At 35.2% G+C, this 15938-nt stretch overlaps 1 protein-coding gene across 2 annotated transcripts in view; it reads left to right on the top strand.

The window, feature by feature from the left end:
- The window catches only part of CLPX (caseinolytic mitochondrial matrix peptidase chaperone subunit X), a 40394-nt gene extending 25134 nt beyond the window's left edge, over nucleotides 1–15260 (top strand). For both annotated transcript variants that reach the window (XM_060618258.3, XM_060618256.3), the window contains exons 7-14: nucleotides 2386–2562; nucleotides 3165–3329; nucleotides 4119–4207; nucleotides 5183–5347; nucleotides 8738–9037; nucleotides 10642–10734; nucleotides 11892–11998; nucleotides 13515–15260. In XM_060618258.3, coding sequence (XP_060474241.1) covers nucleotides 2386–2562; nucleotides 3165–3329; nucleotides 4119–4207; nucleotides 5183–5347; nucleotides 8738–9037; nucleotides 10642–10734; nucleotides 11892–11998; nucleotides 13515–13605 — 1187 coding nt within the window. In that variant the 3' untranslated portion in view covers nucleotides 13606–15260. The remainder of the gene's footprint in view (nucleotides 1–2385; nucleotides 2563–3164; nucleotides 3330–4118; nucleotides 4208–5182; nucleotides 5348–8737; nucleotides 9038–10641; nucleotides 10735–11891; nucleotides 11999–13514) is intronic.
- Nucleotides 15261–15938: the final 678 nt, after the last annotated feature.

Raw genomic sequence — 15938 nt, forward strand, 5'->3', positions numbered from 1 at the left:
TGTAGAGAGCTGCTTCATGCATTGAGAGAGATGCAGAAAAACAAACTAAATGAAAGGAGAGTTATTTCAAGTTTACTCTGGAGCATAATTTCATGAAATGGAATGACAAACATCATGTACTATTTAAATTATTCCTCTCTTTTAAATTTAACTTAAATCATGTGTAAGTTAAATACATTTATCCTGAAGTGCCTGGGTGGCTTGATTTCAGCTCAGGTCATGATTTCGCAGTTTCGAAAGCCCCATGTCGGGCTCTGTGCACTGACCGCACAGAGTCTGCTTGGGATTCTCTCTCTCCCTCTCTCTCTGCCCCTCTCCCGCTCCCACTGTCTCTCTCAAAATAAATAATTTTTTAAAAAACTTAAACACATTTACTCTGTGACTCTACTGTAGTTAATATGCTTCTTGCACTTCTGTTCAAATTTTTGTTCACCTCAATAATTTTTACCCCATTGGGCCAACCTACACTCGAGGCAAAGCCTCTTCCTATATTGTGACAATTCCTAACTAGATTTTGCTGAAATAAAAAAAGAAATTTTCTTTTACTGGGGACAACTAGCTAACTAACTAAACTCATGTTAAGAGACAGCATTTTTTTTCCTGATATGGATTATAATGAGGCATAGCATTGTGAATTATTCGCTAATAACTATCAAATGTAGCACAATTTAAAATGTTTATTGAAAGCCTATTTTTTTAAACTTTATCTTTATTTATTTTGAGGAAGATATAGAGAACACGCGAGGGAAGGGCGGAGAGAGAAGTAGACAGAATCCCAAGCCGGCTCTATGCTGTTAGTGCAGAGTCGGGTATGGGGCTTGAATTCACGAACCATGAGATCGTGACCTGAGCTGAAATCAAGACTCAGATGCGTAACTGACTGAGCCACTCAGGCGCACCTTGAATGCCTATTTTTGATGATTAGAATAAGCATTTACTTTTTTTTTTTAATGTTTATTTATTTTTGAGAGAGGGAGAGTGTGAGTGGGGGAGGGACAGAGAGAGAGAGAGAGGGAGACCAAGGATCTGAAGCTGTCTGTGCTGACAGCAGAGAGCCCAATGTGGGGCTCAAACTCACAAACCATGAGATTATGACCTGAGCTGAAGGTGGACGCTTAACCAACTGAGCCACCCAGGTGCCCCAGGATAACCATTTACTTTAAGTGTGACCCTAAGATAATTTGAAAGTGCCAGCCAGATGGAATAGGACCATAATAATAGTTATGTTGACTGAACATCTATATATTGGTTTGATTAAAACAGTAATGCATTGGAAAGTACTGATATTCTTAATCCATTTATTAGAAACAACCTAAAAACAAATCCAGAAAATATAAACAAGTAGGGTATGAGCACAGATTCCTCAAATGCTGATGATGAGGAGCAGTATGGATATTTACAAATCTGGATAACTGAAAAGACTATTGGAATTCTTTCCTTCAGCCGAGAGAGTAAGAACAAAGTTGTTCTGTTTTTAGGCACCCAATTGATAAACTGATAGTTCACCAGCAATACCATTCCCATTTAGTTAAGCATTGTGTGTCTAATAAAGGGACTGGAAAGATCCATTCAAGATCCTATAAAATCAAAATTCAGATAGAACCAGGGATAGTGAGTCTTACTGTATTTGGTTCCTCTGGTAGACTCACAGAATCATTTTTTAAATGTGAAAGAGACTATAGAAGTCATGTATCTTGATAATTTTATTTAATAGGTAAGGAAGCAGGCCCAGTAAAGTTAAGTGATTTGCCATGGTCCTACAGCCACACAGTGATAGAAAAGGACTGGAACCCAGGTTCCCTATTTCTCTGTTTTAGTCTTGGTTGTCTTACTGTGTTCACTGTGTTCAATGTGTCTTGCTTTTTCTACAGTCCTTCATTTGTAATGAAAAAATCTATATATATTTGTCTTTTAAAGTGCCTCCAAATGAATTGCATTTTATTCTTATACCTTCCAACCATGTGTTTGAAATTGATAAGGCAGGTATTATTGCCATTTTCTAGGTTAGGAAACAGAAACACAAAGTTTATATGACTAGCCCAGGATCACAGATCTTTTTAGACACAATGGAAAGACCAAAGCTAAAGCTTTGTGATTGTCAGCACTGTTCTCCTTCCTTTACACTGCCTTCCCTTAAGTTAAAGGGATTTACATAAATACGGAGGGTAAAAAGAATCCATTTATTTTACTTAAGGTTCCCTGAATAATCATATGTTTTACATTTGTGACTAGATAATTTGAGGTTTTCTTCCTTTTGAGGTAAGACAGAATATCAGAATATTTGTTTTTCTAAATATGTGATTGGTCTTAGATTTAGGGTTTTATTGGGTATTTTTTCAAGTAAGATCAAATGAAGCTCTAAGAATTTCTTTGTCATTCTTTCAGAATTGCTTCAGATTGCTGGAATTAGTCCACATGGTAATGCTCTAGGAGCATCAATGCAGCAACAGGTAAATCAACAAATACCTCAGGAAAAACGAGGAGGTGAAGTATTGGATTCTTCCCATGATGACATAAAACTTGAAAAGAGTAATATTTTGCTGCTTGGACCAACTGGGTCAGGTAAATAACTTCCTGAAAAAATTACTCATTTAAAAAAAAAAAAAGAGGGGCACCTGGGTGGCTCAGTCGGTTCGGCGGCCGACTTCGGCTCAGGTCATGATCTCACGGTCTGTGAGTTCGAGCCCCGAGTCGGGCTCTGGGCTGACAGCTCAGAGCCTGGAGCCTGTTTCAGATTCTGTGTCTCCCTTTCTCTCTGCCCCTCCCCCGCTCGTGCTCTGTCTCTCTCTTCTCAAAAATAAATAAACATTAAAAAAAAAAAAAAAAAAAGAATATAAATGATTCTGTAAGCTGTGTCTTATGATTGGGGGATTCTGGCTCTTGGGAAGAAATCTAAGGGCCAGTCCTTTGGATACATTATCAGTATCTGTGCATAGACTTCAGGCTGAATTTGAGGAATTGGCAATGCCCTTTAGCCCAATCCCTAACATCTTAATAGGAGTAATAAAAATAACATACCATTAAATCTGAACAATAGTAGAGAAAAGATGTATAAGTAATTTTTTATTATATACTATTTAGATTTAATACATTTTACATTTTTGTAGAGAAATTGTATATCAACATATTTTTCGTAAACTTTTAGTTGCTATTTCTGTTTGTAGGTAAAACTCTGCTGGCACAAACTCTAGCTAAATGCCTTGATGTTCCTTTTGCTATCTGTGACTGTACAACTTTGACTCAAGCTGGATATGTAGGCGAAGACATTGAATCTGTGATTGCCAAACTGCTCCAAGATGCCAATTATAATGTAGAAAAAGCACAGCAAGGTATGTTTTCAGTATAGTTTGTCTATCCCCAGATGTAGACTATTGGGAAAGCATTAAGAGATCCTATAATTCTTGTTTTGAGTTGAGGAATAAAACTTTGTAATTGTATAAAGGTAGCTATGTTAAACATTTTCTAGCATACTAAGGGCCACAAAGTTTGCTTTTGCCCTATTGTCATAAGATGGGTACTAGGGTGAAAACAGGCCAGATTATTATTCCATTAGATCCTTAATGCTATCATTATTTTTCCTGTTCTGACTTCCCTCTAGACTCCTGATCCTGGGGTGGGTTAGGAGGACAAGGGCAAGAGAGTATAGGATGAATCTAGAAACAGATTAGCTTGTTGACCTACAGGATGTCCTAGATGCTGCATTTCTCCTTTCCCCATCTATCATCTGTCCTTATTTACATGAAGAGCTTGACAAGTTCTTGTCCAAATTCCTTTAAGACAAGAATATAGGTGGGAAAGAGTAAAAAGTTTTGCTAGTACCAGCACTGTATATACCTCCTGCTTCAAGACTATACCTTTATCTCAGCTTCCTAGAATAAAGAACCTGAAAACATTAGTGGGGTAGATAACTAATGTCAGAATTGTTATCATACCCTAGTGATGCTCTATGAAATAAATTCTAAAACATTTACACAATGATGAATGGGAGATCAGGCAGTGTATTTTTATAAAATTAAGCTTTGTATATATTTGCTCTCTAGCTACTTAGTCTTTTAAAACTGAGGTTATCTTGTGTATATCATTTTCATATTATAAATAGAATCCTCCTTAAATTATAGGAATTGTCTTTCTGGATGAAGTAGATAAGATTGGCAGTGTGCCAGGCATTCATCAGTTACGGGATGTAGGTGGAGAAGGCGTTCAGCAAGTAAGCAGTTGAATATTTTGTTCAAGCCCACTAAAAGGAAGGGAATACATCAACCTCCCAAATATTGTACGTTTGGTTTCGCATTCAATTAGATTCTGTTTTGTTTATTTCTTCCACCCCAAACTCCACATACCATTTTAAAGTAGTTCAGAAAGCTATTGGTGATTTTAAGTACCAAATTACCTTTCTTAGGAAATTAAAATTATTTTAAAGAATAGAAAAAATGACATTTGATTTTTGTTGGTTTTATTCTTTAGAGGCCCAGTTAAACATTTCTAGATGACTCTTGAAAGTTCTGGTTCTAATTAGACATAAATGAAGTATGTACATGTATCTTATTCTTTTCACTTGACAATAGGATAAAATAGATAAAATAGTGTTTCATTTCATGGGAGAGTCATAAGTGAAGTCTTAATGATCTATTTGCAACTTGACTTTTTATTGGTAACTAATTATGACATAAACTGTAGGGTAAGGAAAATTGCTTTCATTTTTATTTTGACCAAGACAAAAAGGTCACACTTATAAAATGTGCTAGATAATTTTTTTATAAAAGCCTCCCAAAATATAGGTAGTCTCAAAGTTTAATAGTAGGAGTAGAAAAGAATTTTAATTTCTATGAAAGACAAATCAACTATTTTCAAATTTTCAATGTTCCTACCATGGTTGCCTACCATCTTACAGAGTCATAATCCTGTATTTAGGTCAGAATTCTATCTTTACCATCAAAAGCAGCTTTTTAAGTTGACTATTTCCTGAGTGCATCAGGAGTCTGTAACTATTCCAAATAAATTTACGAATTGTTAGTGTGATAGTGCATTTGATTTTCATGTTAGTTGTAGCAATGTGGCAGTTTTCTTTAATTATGCTCATTGACCATAACCACATTATTTTCCCCTTTGAATCTCATTATCTAAAGTACAATAAATAATACACTTACACAATGATGTTATAAATCATTTATTCTTTATTTAGGGGTTATTAAAACTACTAGAAGGCACGATAGTTAATGTTCCAGAAAAGAATTCCCGCAAGTTACGTGGAGAAACAGTACAAGTTGATACAACAAACATCCTGTTTGTTGCATCTGGTGCTTTCAATGGCTTAGACAGAATCATCAGCAGGAGGAAAAATGAAAAGGTAAGTTTTTCTGAAGGGTTATTAGGATGGAGCACTTCTTCATATCTGCAAGGTACATGCCTAGTAACTATTTGTTGATTGATTACAATAAAATGTAATGTCAACATAGTGTCAAGCAGCCCAAAACACACCAGTATTTTCCATGTTTTTGTGTTTTACATAATTGGTAACCACAAATGATTTCTTTTATATAACATAATATTCTACCTAAATGAATATATCATAGATCAGCTGTGCTACATTGCTTGCTTTAAGTCTCCTTGGCTTTGTACCCACTAGTGTAAGTAGTAGTTTAGTAGCAGTAAAAAAATAATGCTGCTGATGGGATGGTTGCCTGTGGTGGTTCTTTGGATAGCCTAGGTAAGAAAAACTCACGTACGATACTAACCGAACCATGTAATGCTGTTATTCCTCAGTATCAGGCCTTATTCAACATGGATAAGGTTAGGTTTTAATTTTTCATGTTAATTTGTTTTTGCTTTTGAAATTCTGCTTAGACTGACAAATTGGAAGAAATTATTTCATTGTGCGTACATGAGAGAGAAAGAGGGAGGGAGATAACTTTATATTTAAAATTCTGGGGGTGCCTGTCTGGCTCAGTCACTAGAGCATGAGACTTTTGATCTTCGAGACGTGAGTTTATGCTCCATGTTGGGTGTAGAGTGTACTTTAAAAAAACAAAGAACATGTTCTGATACTTAATTATAATTAGCTATTCCAAAAAATTTGAAACTTGGAACATGTAGAAAAGAACAGTTAAAAGTAATGTCCAAAAAGAGATCAGAAACGTAGAAGGAAGGTTCAGGTTGTAGGTCATTTGAACTTCTTAACAAAAAGTAGGGAGATATCCTGGGCTCTAGTTCTTATTATCTGAAAGAGGAAGTGTATGAGGTCTTCAGGAGAGACCGAGATTGAAAACGAGTTTGTCAGGGTGCCTGAGGGGCTCACTCAGTTGAGTTTCCAACTCTTGATCTCAGCTCAGGTGTTGAGCTCGGGGGTGTGGGGGGGGAAAAAAAGAGTTTGTCACATAGATCTTTATGAAAAAGAGAGAGATGTAAGACAGTCGTCAGTAGTGATTTTACAGAGGATTAAATACATCCATGTGGCTATTTTTATCGACTCTTACTGAAAGCCAGGGGTACAATATTAAATACTGCACCTATATTCCAACCATATCAGACTGCTTGCATTCCTAACTTTTATTCCTCTTGCCTTTGTTCATGCCTTCCCCTACCTCAATCAAGTTGGCAAATATATGTTCATCTTTTAAGACTCAGTCTGTTACCAAGTCTGATAAACTGATCAGGCAGTTTATCTGTGAAGGCTTTCTTGATCATCTTCTACCCTCCCTCCCTGCTATGTGCCTCTTTTCCTACTTCCACTGCTACAGTCCTGTACAGTCCTGTGATACTTTTAACGCCTTCATGTGTTCTCACTCTGAATAAGCCCCTTTAGGATAATGGCTGTCTTCAGGTTTGTATTTCCAGTGTTTTATAATGTTTTGTAAATTATATACATATATAATTATAAATTATATATATTATATAATATATATTTATATTATATAAATTATAAATATTAATATTTATATTTAATATATTAAATGTAATATAACTTAATGTATTTAATATTTATTTAATAATTTAAATTTAATAAATATTAAATAAATTTAATATATTAAAATATATATTTATATGAATCATAAATTATATATTATATATAATTTACAAAACATATAACAAAATAAATGTGTGTATTTTAATATATGTTTATATATAATAAATACATATATATATAGTATTGAATGGAAGGTGTTTGGTTTTTTTTTTCTGATACACTACTGTCCATGTGGAGAGTCAGAGGAGTGGATTTTTTTTTTTTAAGTTTATTTATTTTGAAAGAGCGAGAGACTGAGGGAGGCGCAGAAAGAAGGAACAAGAGAGAATCCCAAGCAGGCTCCGCACTGCCAGGGCAGAGCCCAGTGTAGGGCTCAAACTCACAAACAGATCACGACCTGAGGTGAAACCAACAGTCAGTCGGACACTTAACTGACTGAGCCACTCAGGAGCCCCAAGGAATGGATTTTTAACTTAGGCTGACCATGTGCTTCTCTTGTACTTCTGACAAAAGCTGTATGAAATACCAAAATGTCAAAACATTCTGACGGTTGCCTGGAGTATAGTTCTTTTATACTGACTGAAGCAAGATCCATACACCTTAGATACCCAGCTTTTTTTTTTTTTTTTAAACAATGGGTGTTTTTTGTTTTTGTTTTTAGATTTTATTTTTATAAGTAATCACTATAGCCGGTGTGGGGTTTGAGCTCACAGTCTGAGATCAAGTCACATGCTCCACCAGCTGAGCCAGCGAGATACCCCGATACCCAGCTTTTTGCATTAAAGTAGTATTCTTATTTGATGTCATTCTTATATGTTTTTTATAAAATCAGAGTTATTCTCATAGGTTGATGTATGCTGCAACCTCAGATCATGATTTTAATAGAATGCTTAGCAGTGACTTAAGACACTTGGGCATAATTTCCTCATAAGGCTGCTTGTTCCTTAGTCACTACTACTACTGTTTACGCTATTACAAAATTAACTTTGGTTACAAAGTAATTACTATCTCCGTTTTTATAGTTCTTACACATTTTATTACTTTTTAATTAAATTTTTTTTACCTTTATTAATTTTTGAGAGAGAGACAGAGAGTGAGCAGGGGAGGGGCAGAGAGAGAGGGAGACACAGAATCTGAATCAGGCTCCAGGCTCTGAGCTGCCAGCAGAGAGCCCGACCTGAGGCTCAAACTCATGAACCGTGAGATCATGACCTGAGCTGAAGTCAGACGCTTAAGCCACCCAGGCATCCCTTAATCTTTTATTTTTTAGGGAGAGCATATAAGCAGTAGGGAGGGGGCGGGGGGGGGGGGGAGAGAAAGAGCGTAAGCAAACGGGAGGAACAGAGAGAGAGGGAGAGGGAGAGGGAGACAAAGAATCCAAAGCAGGCTCCAGGCTCTGAGCTGTCATCACAGAGCCCAACACGGGGCTCAAACTCATAAACTGCGAGATCATGACCTGAGCAGAAGTCGAACGCTTAATCAACTGAGCCACCAGGCGCCCCTAGAATTCATTCTTTGAGAGTTGGTTATTAAATGGTGGTTTAGTTCTCAATTCTGAAGACAGATAGGCCTGAGTTCAAATCCTGGATTTACCACTTACTGCAAGGAGAGCTTGGTCAAGGTATTAACCTCTCCAAGCTCATTTTCTTCACTTATAAAATGTGAATGATAATAGAACTTTCTTCTATTACAAAGGTCATGTGAGAAATATATGCAGAGTACTTAGTACAATGCAATTTCATTCTATTTATAATGCCTGTCTTTTCTTGGCAGTATCTTGGATTTGGGACGCCATCTAATTTGGGAAAAGGCAGAAGGGCTGCAGCTGCTGCAGACCTTGCCAATCGAAGTGGAGAATCAAATACTCACCAAGACATTGAAGAAAAAGATCGCTTATTACGTCACGTTGAAGCCAGAGATCTCATTGAATTTGGCATGATTCCCGAGTTTGTGGGACGGTTGCCTGTGGTAGTTCCTTTGCATAGCCTAGATGAGAAAACACTTGTACAAATACTAACTGAGCCACGTAATGCTGTTATTCCTCAGTACCAGGCCTTATTCAGCATGGATAAGGTTAGATTTTTATTTTTCATACTTAGTTAATTTATGGGTTTTTGCTGTTGGAACTCTGCATAAATTAGCTCAACAAAAAGCAAAAGCAGTCCTCCTTATCCAGAATACCAGCCTATACCTGGTATTTCTATACCTCACTAAATGTGGATCTAAGTATTGGGAAAGGCAGCGTGTTACATTAAACATTTAGGAGTTGGCTTTATTTTTTTGTCTTAATTAAAATTGTTAATGAAGCTTAAAGCCTAAGTATACATATATAGAGAGAGAATTTATACCAGTAGCCTATCCCCTACCCCTCAAGCCATATACACAGGATTGTCCTTTCAGCCTTAAAATTCTAAATGCTTTTGTTACAACATACTGTGTATATTTTTATATACTTTTGTCTAAAGTTCTATCACCTTCCACATCTACTTCTGTGTAACCAGACATCCAATCCCACATCCCCACAATTCCGATCACATAGCTTATGTTTTGGGTTTTATGAACTTAGGGTCTTTAAATATCAGTTTCTTTCTCTTCATTCCACTGCCATTACCTCATGTCAAGCTCCTTTATCATTCTTTACATTGACCTATGCATTTGGCTCCTAATTGGCCTCCCTGTCTCAAGTCTGTTTCTGACCACCACCACCAAAATATCATTATCTTCCTTTTTTTACTTCCAGAATGCATCATTTTTATATTATTGAACATAGTGCCCAGCAAATAGATATTCTTAATAAATATCTAGTGAATGAATAAATACAACGCTAGTTATTTTAGTCCTCTCCTTAAATCCTTCAGTGGTCCCCTTGCCTAATTTTAACGCTCCCACACTGGTGCTCCCTTAGCACCATGTGCATATGCTGTGCTATAAATGCTAGTTTGCTTATTTGTCACCACCCAGTAGAACTTAAGTTCCTTGATGGCAAAAATGGTAATTCATCATTTAGTCTCTAATATGTAGACACGTAGGCATCCAATAAATGTTGAATAAAGTCCTAGAAAGTCCATGTTAATCTAGAAAACATCTTCAAAGACTAATGACAAATTTGTGATTCAGAATACTATTGCCTTCTCATAGGTTAATTGAGAGAAACAAGTGCTTGAAGGTGAGGTTCTAAGGCACTATGAGAGAGAATTGCCTTGCTTAAATATTGCGTTTTCTGGATGTAGAAATTAGTAACCAAAATTTGTTTAATACCAAAATTTTGTGAAGTCTGATGTTCCAAAAGGATTTTGATTTATGTTTTTTGGGTATGTTAATAAATTTAGTATCAGTAATTTGAACTCTGTTTTGAAATTTGTGGTAATGTAGACAGACTTGTCTAAAGTTTTGCCTTTGTGTTCTGTAGGATGAGAGGGTGGTTAGTAACACTCTATAAAATGAATGATGAGTAGAGTATTTTCTAAGAAGAAAGTGATAGTCAAAAAATGCTTTAGTCTGAAAAGGGATAGGGTCAGTCTTTATCTGTAAAGTTAGGGCACTAGTCCCTTTCTGTTCTACAAAGACTAGGAATGATGGGAGGTAGTAATAGTTAATAGATCAAATGCTCTATAGCTATCTTAGGAAAATATCATCAAGTATTATCTAAGTTCTGATTTCTTTTTATGTCTTTGTAGTGTGAACTGAATGTTACTGAGGATGCTTTGAAAGCTATTGCCAGATTGGCACTAGAACGAAAAACAGGTGCACGAGGCCTTCGGTCCATAATGGTAAGTTGGCATTATTATACAAAATGAGATTATTTCTTGGTCTGGGTTTTGCAAATATTAAGCCTCCATGTTACTTCTTTGGAAGCATATCCAGAGAATTGGCCTGATGTTGTTTCTTATGGGTTTTGTTTTTTTTTTTTTTTTTGTCTCTGTAGATTATATTTTTTGTTATTATAAAAAAGGAACTTTAAAGCATTTGCAATAAAGGATACACACATAGTACCATTAATGAAATAGAGAAAATCTAGGAAGGAGAATTTAGAAAATTTTACTCCGGCCTTTTGACTAAATTCTCCGGAGTACCTTCTCAGACCCAATGAAATCCTCATTCTTTTCTGTTTATTTGTTTAAATTGCAGAAATTTAACAAATTAAAAATCTGAAATTAAATTGCAGATATCATGATATTTTACCCCTAAATTCTGTCATATGATAGCAACTCACTATTTTTTATTTTGTTACAAATTCTAGTGACCCAGCCTATTTTCTGCCATCATCCACTTTATTATTTTAAGAATTTCACTGCTAATTATTACTTCTCTCATCTCAATAGGACTTTTATTACTTCTCTCATCTCAACAGGACTCATCTCTGCCCTGCTCTCTCTCTCCCTCTCTGTCTCTCTCTCTCCCTCTCTGTCTCTCTCTCTCGATCTCAAAAAAAGAAAGAAAGAAACCTTATATACTTTTTTAAAGATCTACTGTATTTTCCTTAAATCTACTGCAACCCTTAAAACAAGTGGTTATTTGAAGTCATAGTTCAAAATTGAAGAGTTTGATAGAGATGGTTTAGGACTAAATCATTTTCATAGTAAGGATTACCTGTTGACTTCTTTGGTAATGCCAGGAATGCTGAGGAACATCTGAATCCAGAAGTGTAGTCTTTTTATATGTGTGTGGTGACCTAAATAGGCAGAACTACAGATAAATAGCTTTCCCTTATAAAATGAATTCTCTCTGAATTTAGTCAGCAGCTGCTTTAATATGAAGAATGTGAAAGCTTTTACAGTGATATTTTTTCAACATTCAGTTCCTGGTGCATAATAGGGATTCAGTAATATTTGTTGAGTTAATGAATTTGATTGGTGGTCTATGGAATATAAGTATTTTCTGTGTAACCTCAGTTTTCCATGTAATTTATCACTTTTTATCTCTTTAGGAAAAGCTGTTACTAGAACCAATGTTTGAAGTTCCTAATTCTGATATCGTATGTGTGGAGGTTGATAAAGAAGTAGTAGAAGGGAAAAAGGAACCAGGATATATCCGGTAAAGTGTATTGTCAAGCTAGACCAAATCTAAAAGTTAAAATCAGCTCTTTATTGCTATGGTTTATTGGTCTGTCACAAAAATTGCATACTTATATTCATAAGGGAAGTAATAATCTCAAATTTTCTATAGAAAAAATGTTCTAATTTTGGTTTATAGAATAATAGTATTTTGTGAGTCTGAAATTTGATCTTTAAAATTAGCCTGTACTTTATGGGGCGTCTGGGTGGCTCAGTCAGTTGAGCGTCCGACTTTGGCTAAGGTCATGATCTCACGGTCTGTGAGTTCAAGCCCCGCATCAGGCTCTGTGCTGACAGCTCAGAGCCTAGAACCTGCTTCGGATTGTGTGTCTCCCTCTCTCTCTGCCCCTCCCCTACTCATGCTCTGTCTCTCTCTATCTCAGAAATAAATAAACATTAAAAAAAATTTTTTTTTAATTAGCCTGCACTTTTTTTCCTGTAACAAGTATAAGAGACAAAAGTCATCCAAATGAAGAGATTTAAATGAACTTTGCTGCTAATTCTGTCATTTATGAGTGACTTGCTTCATGTCTTTCACAAATTTTTCTGTTGTATCACGTCAGTTGACAGATTTGACACATTTTTCGCTGCTTCATTTATTTATCCCAGGGGTCAGCAGAGTTTCTTATAGAGGGCTAGATGAATACCACAGGGATGTACAAGTCTGTATTGCAGCTACTCACCACTGCCTTCATAGCATAATCATAAATGAATGAGCATGTCTGTGTTCCATTAAACCTTTATTTACAAAAACAGATGATGAGCTTTATTTGGCCTGCAGGCTGTACTTTACTGACCCGACCTATTCAATAAATATTTCTTGTACAGTGCTTGACAGTAATGTTACATACCAAAAATTAGATCTCTGTTTTAGCTAAGTCACAAGGTATGTTATGTTTTATGTTTGCGTATCTTCTAAGATAATTTAGGAGGAAATTGATTGTTAGTTATTCAGAGACATAGTCTTTTATTGGTTGATAACAATATAGAAAGAAGTTGTGGTGGTCTGATCATAATTTTAAATTGAGGCAAATCAGATTTGGTCAGAAGCTGTAGCTTTCTCTCCTATAGATATATGCTAAATGTCAAGCATTTGAGTTGAAATAATAGATTCTACTTTTTTTCTGGAGAAATGGATTTTTTAAGACTTCACAGTTGAAGCCTTGTCAACTTATTTCAGGAATAAATTTGTTAGGGAAAATATTGGGAAATTACTTGCAACTCTTGGCTATGTGATCTACATGTTTCCCAAATTTCACCACTAAGCAATCTGAATATTAAAAGTGCTCTTAATATCTTACTTTTTTTGTGTGTTGTTTTTAGCTAGGTGGGTTAATACATTATTTTGAGTCTAGAAATCATGTTTATTTAAATCCTAATTTAAATTTAATTTTATTAAATTTTAACTTAAATAAATTTGTTTTAAACAATTTATTTAAAAATTTTTTAAAAACCTAATTTTTATTTTTAAAAAACCTGATGACTTTTTATTATAGGGCTCCAACAAAAGAATCCTCTGAAGAAGAATATGACTCTGGAGTTGAAGAAGAAGGATGGCCTCGCCAAGCAGATGCAGCAAACAGCTAAACTGTCAGACTTCCGTCCTGTATATAAAACTTTTCCTTCTTTTGTTTAGGATCGTAAATGTCTCTACAGTCTGACATTAAAAGCATTGGATCTATCTTGGATATCATACATGGTCAGAAGCCTTTAGGATAAAAATGAGATCATGTACATTATGTAACATCACATTGATTTAATACAAAGGACATTGTGTGGACTTTAATGATACAACGTTCGGAGATAAAATGTACATTATTTTGGTTCAGTTTTTTAAAAATATGCTTTAACAAAATTCTTAGGAGACCCTTTAAGCAATGCAGGTGTTGCAGTAACTGTGGATTTTACAATAATGTTACTCTACAAATGGGAAAATAAATTCTTTAAAATTGAAGATCAAGATACCATTTTTTAGTTTATCCTTTTTCTACCCATATTTGTTTCCTGAAAATATTGGAATTTTATTCATCTTGAAAATTGGAACAGGTAGTTTCCAAGTAGTTAAAAATGTCATGGAAAAAGTACCCTAAAGAACTATATTTTGCTGATTTGTTTTGCTATGTTCTTGGTCTTATCTGCTAATGCATGATACCAACTTTCCAATTGGTACTATAAAAAGGGCCATTATTCCCTTGCTGACTTGTCTGATTTATTTACCATCTTTGATCCATTTTAGTACTATAAGTGTGCAGATAGAATTGAAGTCTGCCTTAAATCTTCAGGAAAAGACCATCTAATTCTAAAAGTAGCATGCAGCATCAGTCATAGTAACAGCCATGTGTCAAACTAAATAAAATACCCTAATATTGTGCACTTACCAAATTACTCACCTAGTTTTGTTTTGTTTTGTTCTTTGATCCTAGGTATCTAATTCCTTGTCTTCATAGAACATTAAAGAAAATCTATGCTTTGCTGTCAGCAGAAATGAATGTGTTCACACTAAAATATAAGTTCTTAACCTTCTTTATATAACAAAACTAAACAGTGGGGAAAATTTGGAGGGACCTAACAATGGAAGTTACTTCATTTGATTCTATAAATATTAAAATATTTGGGTATCTTTTAAAGTTGATGATACAAATTTCTATGCTATTCATTCAGTTCAACCTCATTTGAAAGTATTTAAATCAGAGTACATTTAAATATTTGTCTTCATTATTTGGTTTATAGACACTTGAGTTTTCCTCTTACCCCCTTTTTCTTAGGAAAAGAACCTCATGCAGATTCTAAATCCTGTTGATGAAAAGTTGGGCTTTCTATGATGTAATAAGAGATGTGAGATATCTATTTATGGCTGGGTAGGACCAGAAATGCACTTTTGCAGAATGTTTAAACCTGTTTGCTATAATATGGAACAGAAACAGGTATCCTTCTTAGTCTCTCTAGCAATGGTTAAAAGTTTTTCTCAGGAAGTCTTTCATATTATAACTGTTCACTATCTTTTTCTTATAGCATCATCATTTTCCTTTTTGTAGAGTGAAAATTGGAGTAGCTACTAAATATATTAAGGGTAATCCTCCAGAAATGGACTGGGAGACATTTTAGTCACAACAACTTACATTTGGTTTTGGAAGTTGTTAACAAAGCATAATCGATGTTTTTAAACCAAACTGAGTATAACTACGATTTGTACTTGAAACTTATGTTTTGGCATTTGAATAAAACAGAAGTACTAAATGAAAGCGAGTGTGGTGGTGGTATGTCCATATGTAGTGCCATTTTTTATTATTTTTTAAATGTTTATATATTTTGAGAGAGAGTAAGCGAGCACAAGCAGGGGAGGAGCAGAGAGAGAGGCAGAGAGAGAATCCCAAGGGGCTCTGCACTATCAGCGCAGAGCCCAATGTGGGGCTCTAACTCACTATCCATGAGGTCATGACCTGATCCAGCTTAACCGACTGAGTTACCCAGGTGCCCTGTAGTGCCATTTTTAAAAGGACACAGATAAGAGCTGCATTATTCTAGTGATTGGTTAATCATTGGCACCTTCATATCCCTCTAATAAATTCCACAAAGTTGTAGATTTCACAAAGTCTGTTATTAAAGTTTATGTTAAGCATTTATTGAAAATCCTCCCCTGAATGTCCTGCCTAGGCCCCACATTAGACTAGACCAAGTTTTTCAAGAAGATTACTAGTCTACTAGGGGATGCAAACAAAAACATCAGGGCATCGTAATAATAGAAATGAGGTAGGTCTGGGTGTGGTGACACAAAAGGTGGTGATGGCCCAGACAGATCTGGACCATCAAGTAGGAATTTGCCAGAAAGAAATAATGAAAATTAAATCAAAATCTCAATAAATGTGAAACAACTAGGGAGCTTTAGGAGTTGAGAAATCCCAAGCTTATTTTTCACATGT

Source organism: Panthera onca, chromosome B3 (genome assembly GCF_046562875.1).
Source record: "Panthera onca isolate mPanOnc1 chromosome B3, mPanOnc1 haplotype 2, whole genome shotgun sequence".
Classification (NCBI taxonomy): Eukaryota; Metazoa; Chordata; class Mammalia; order Carnivora; family Felidae; genus Panthera; species Panthera onca.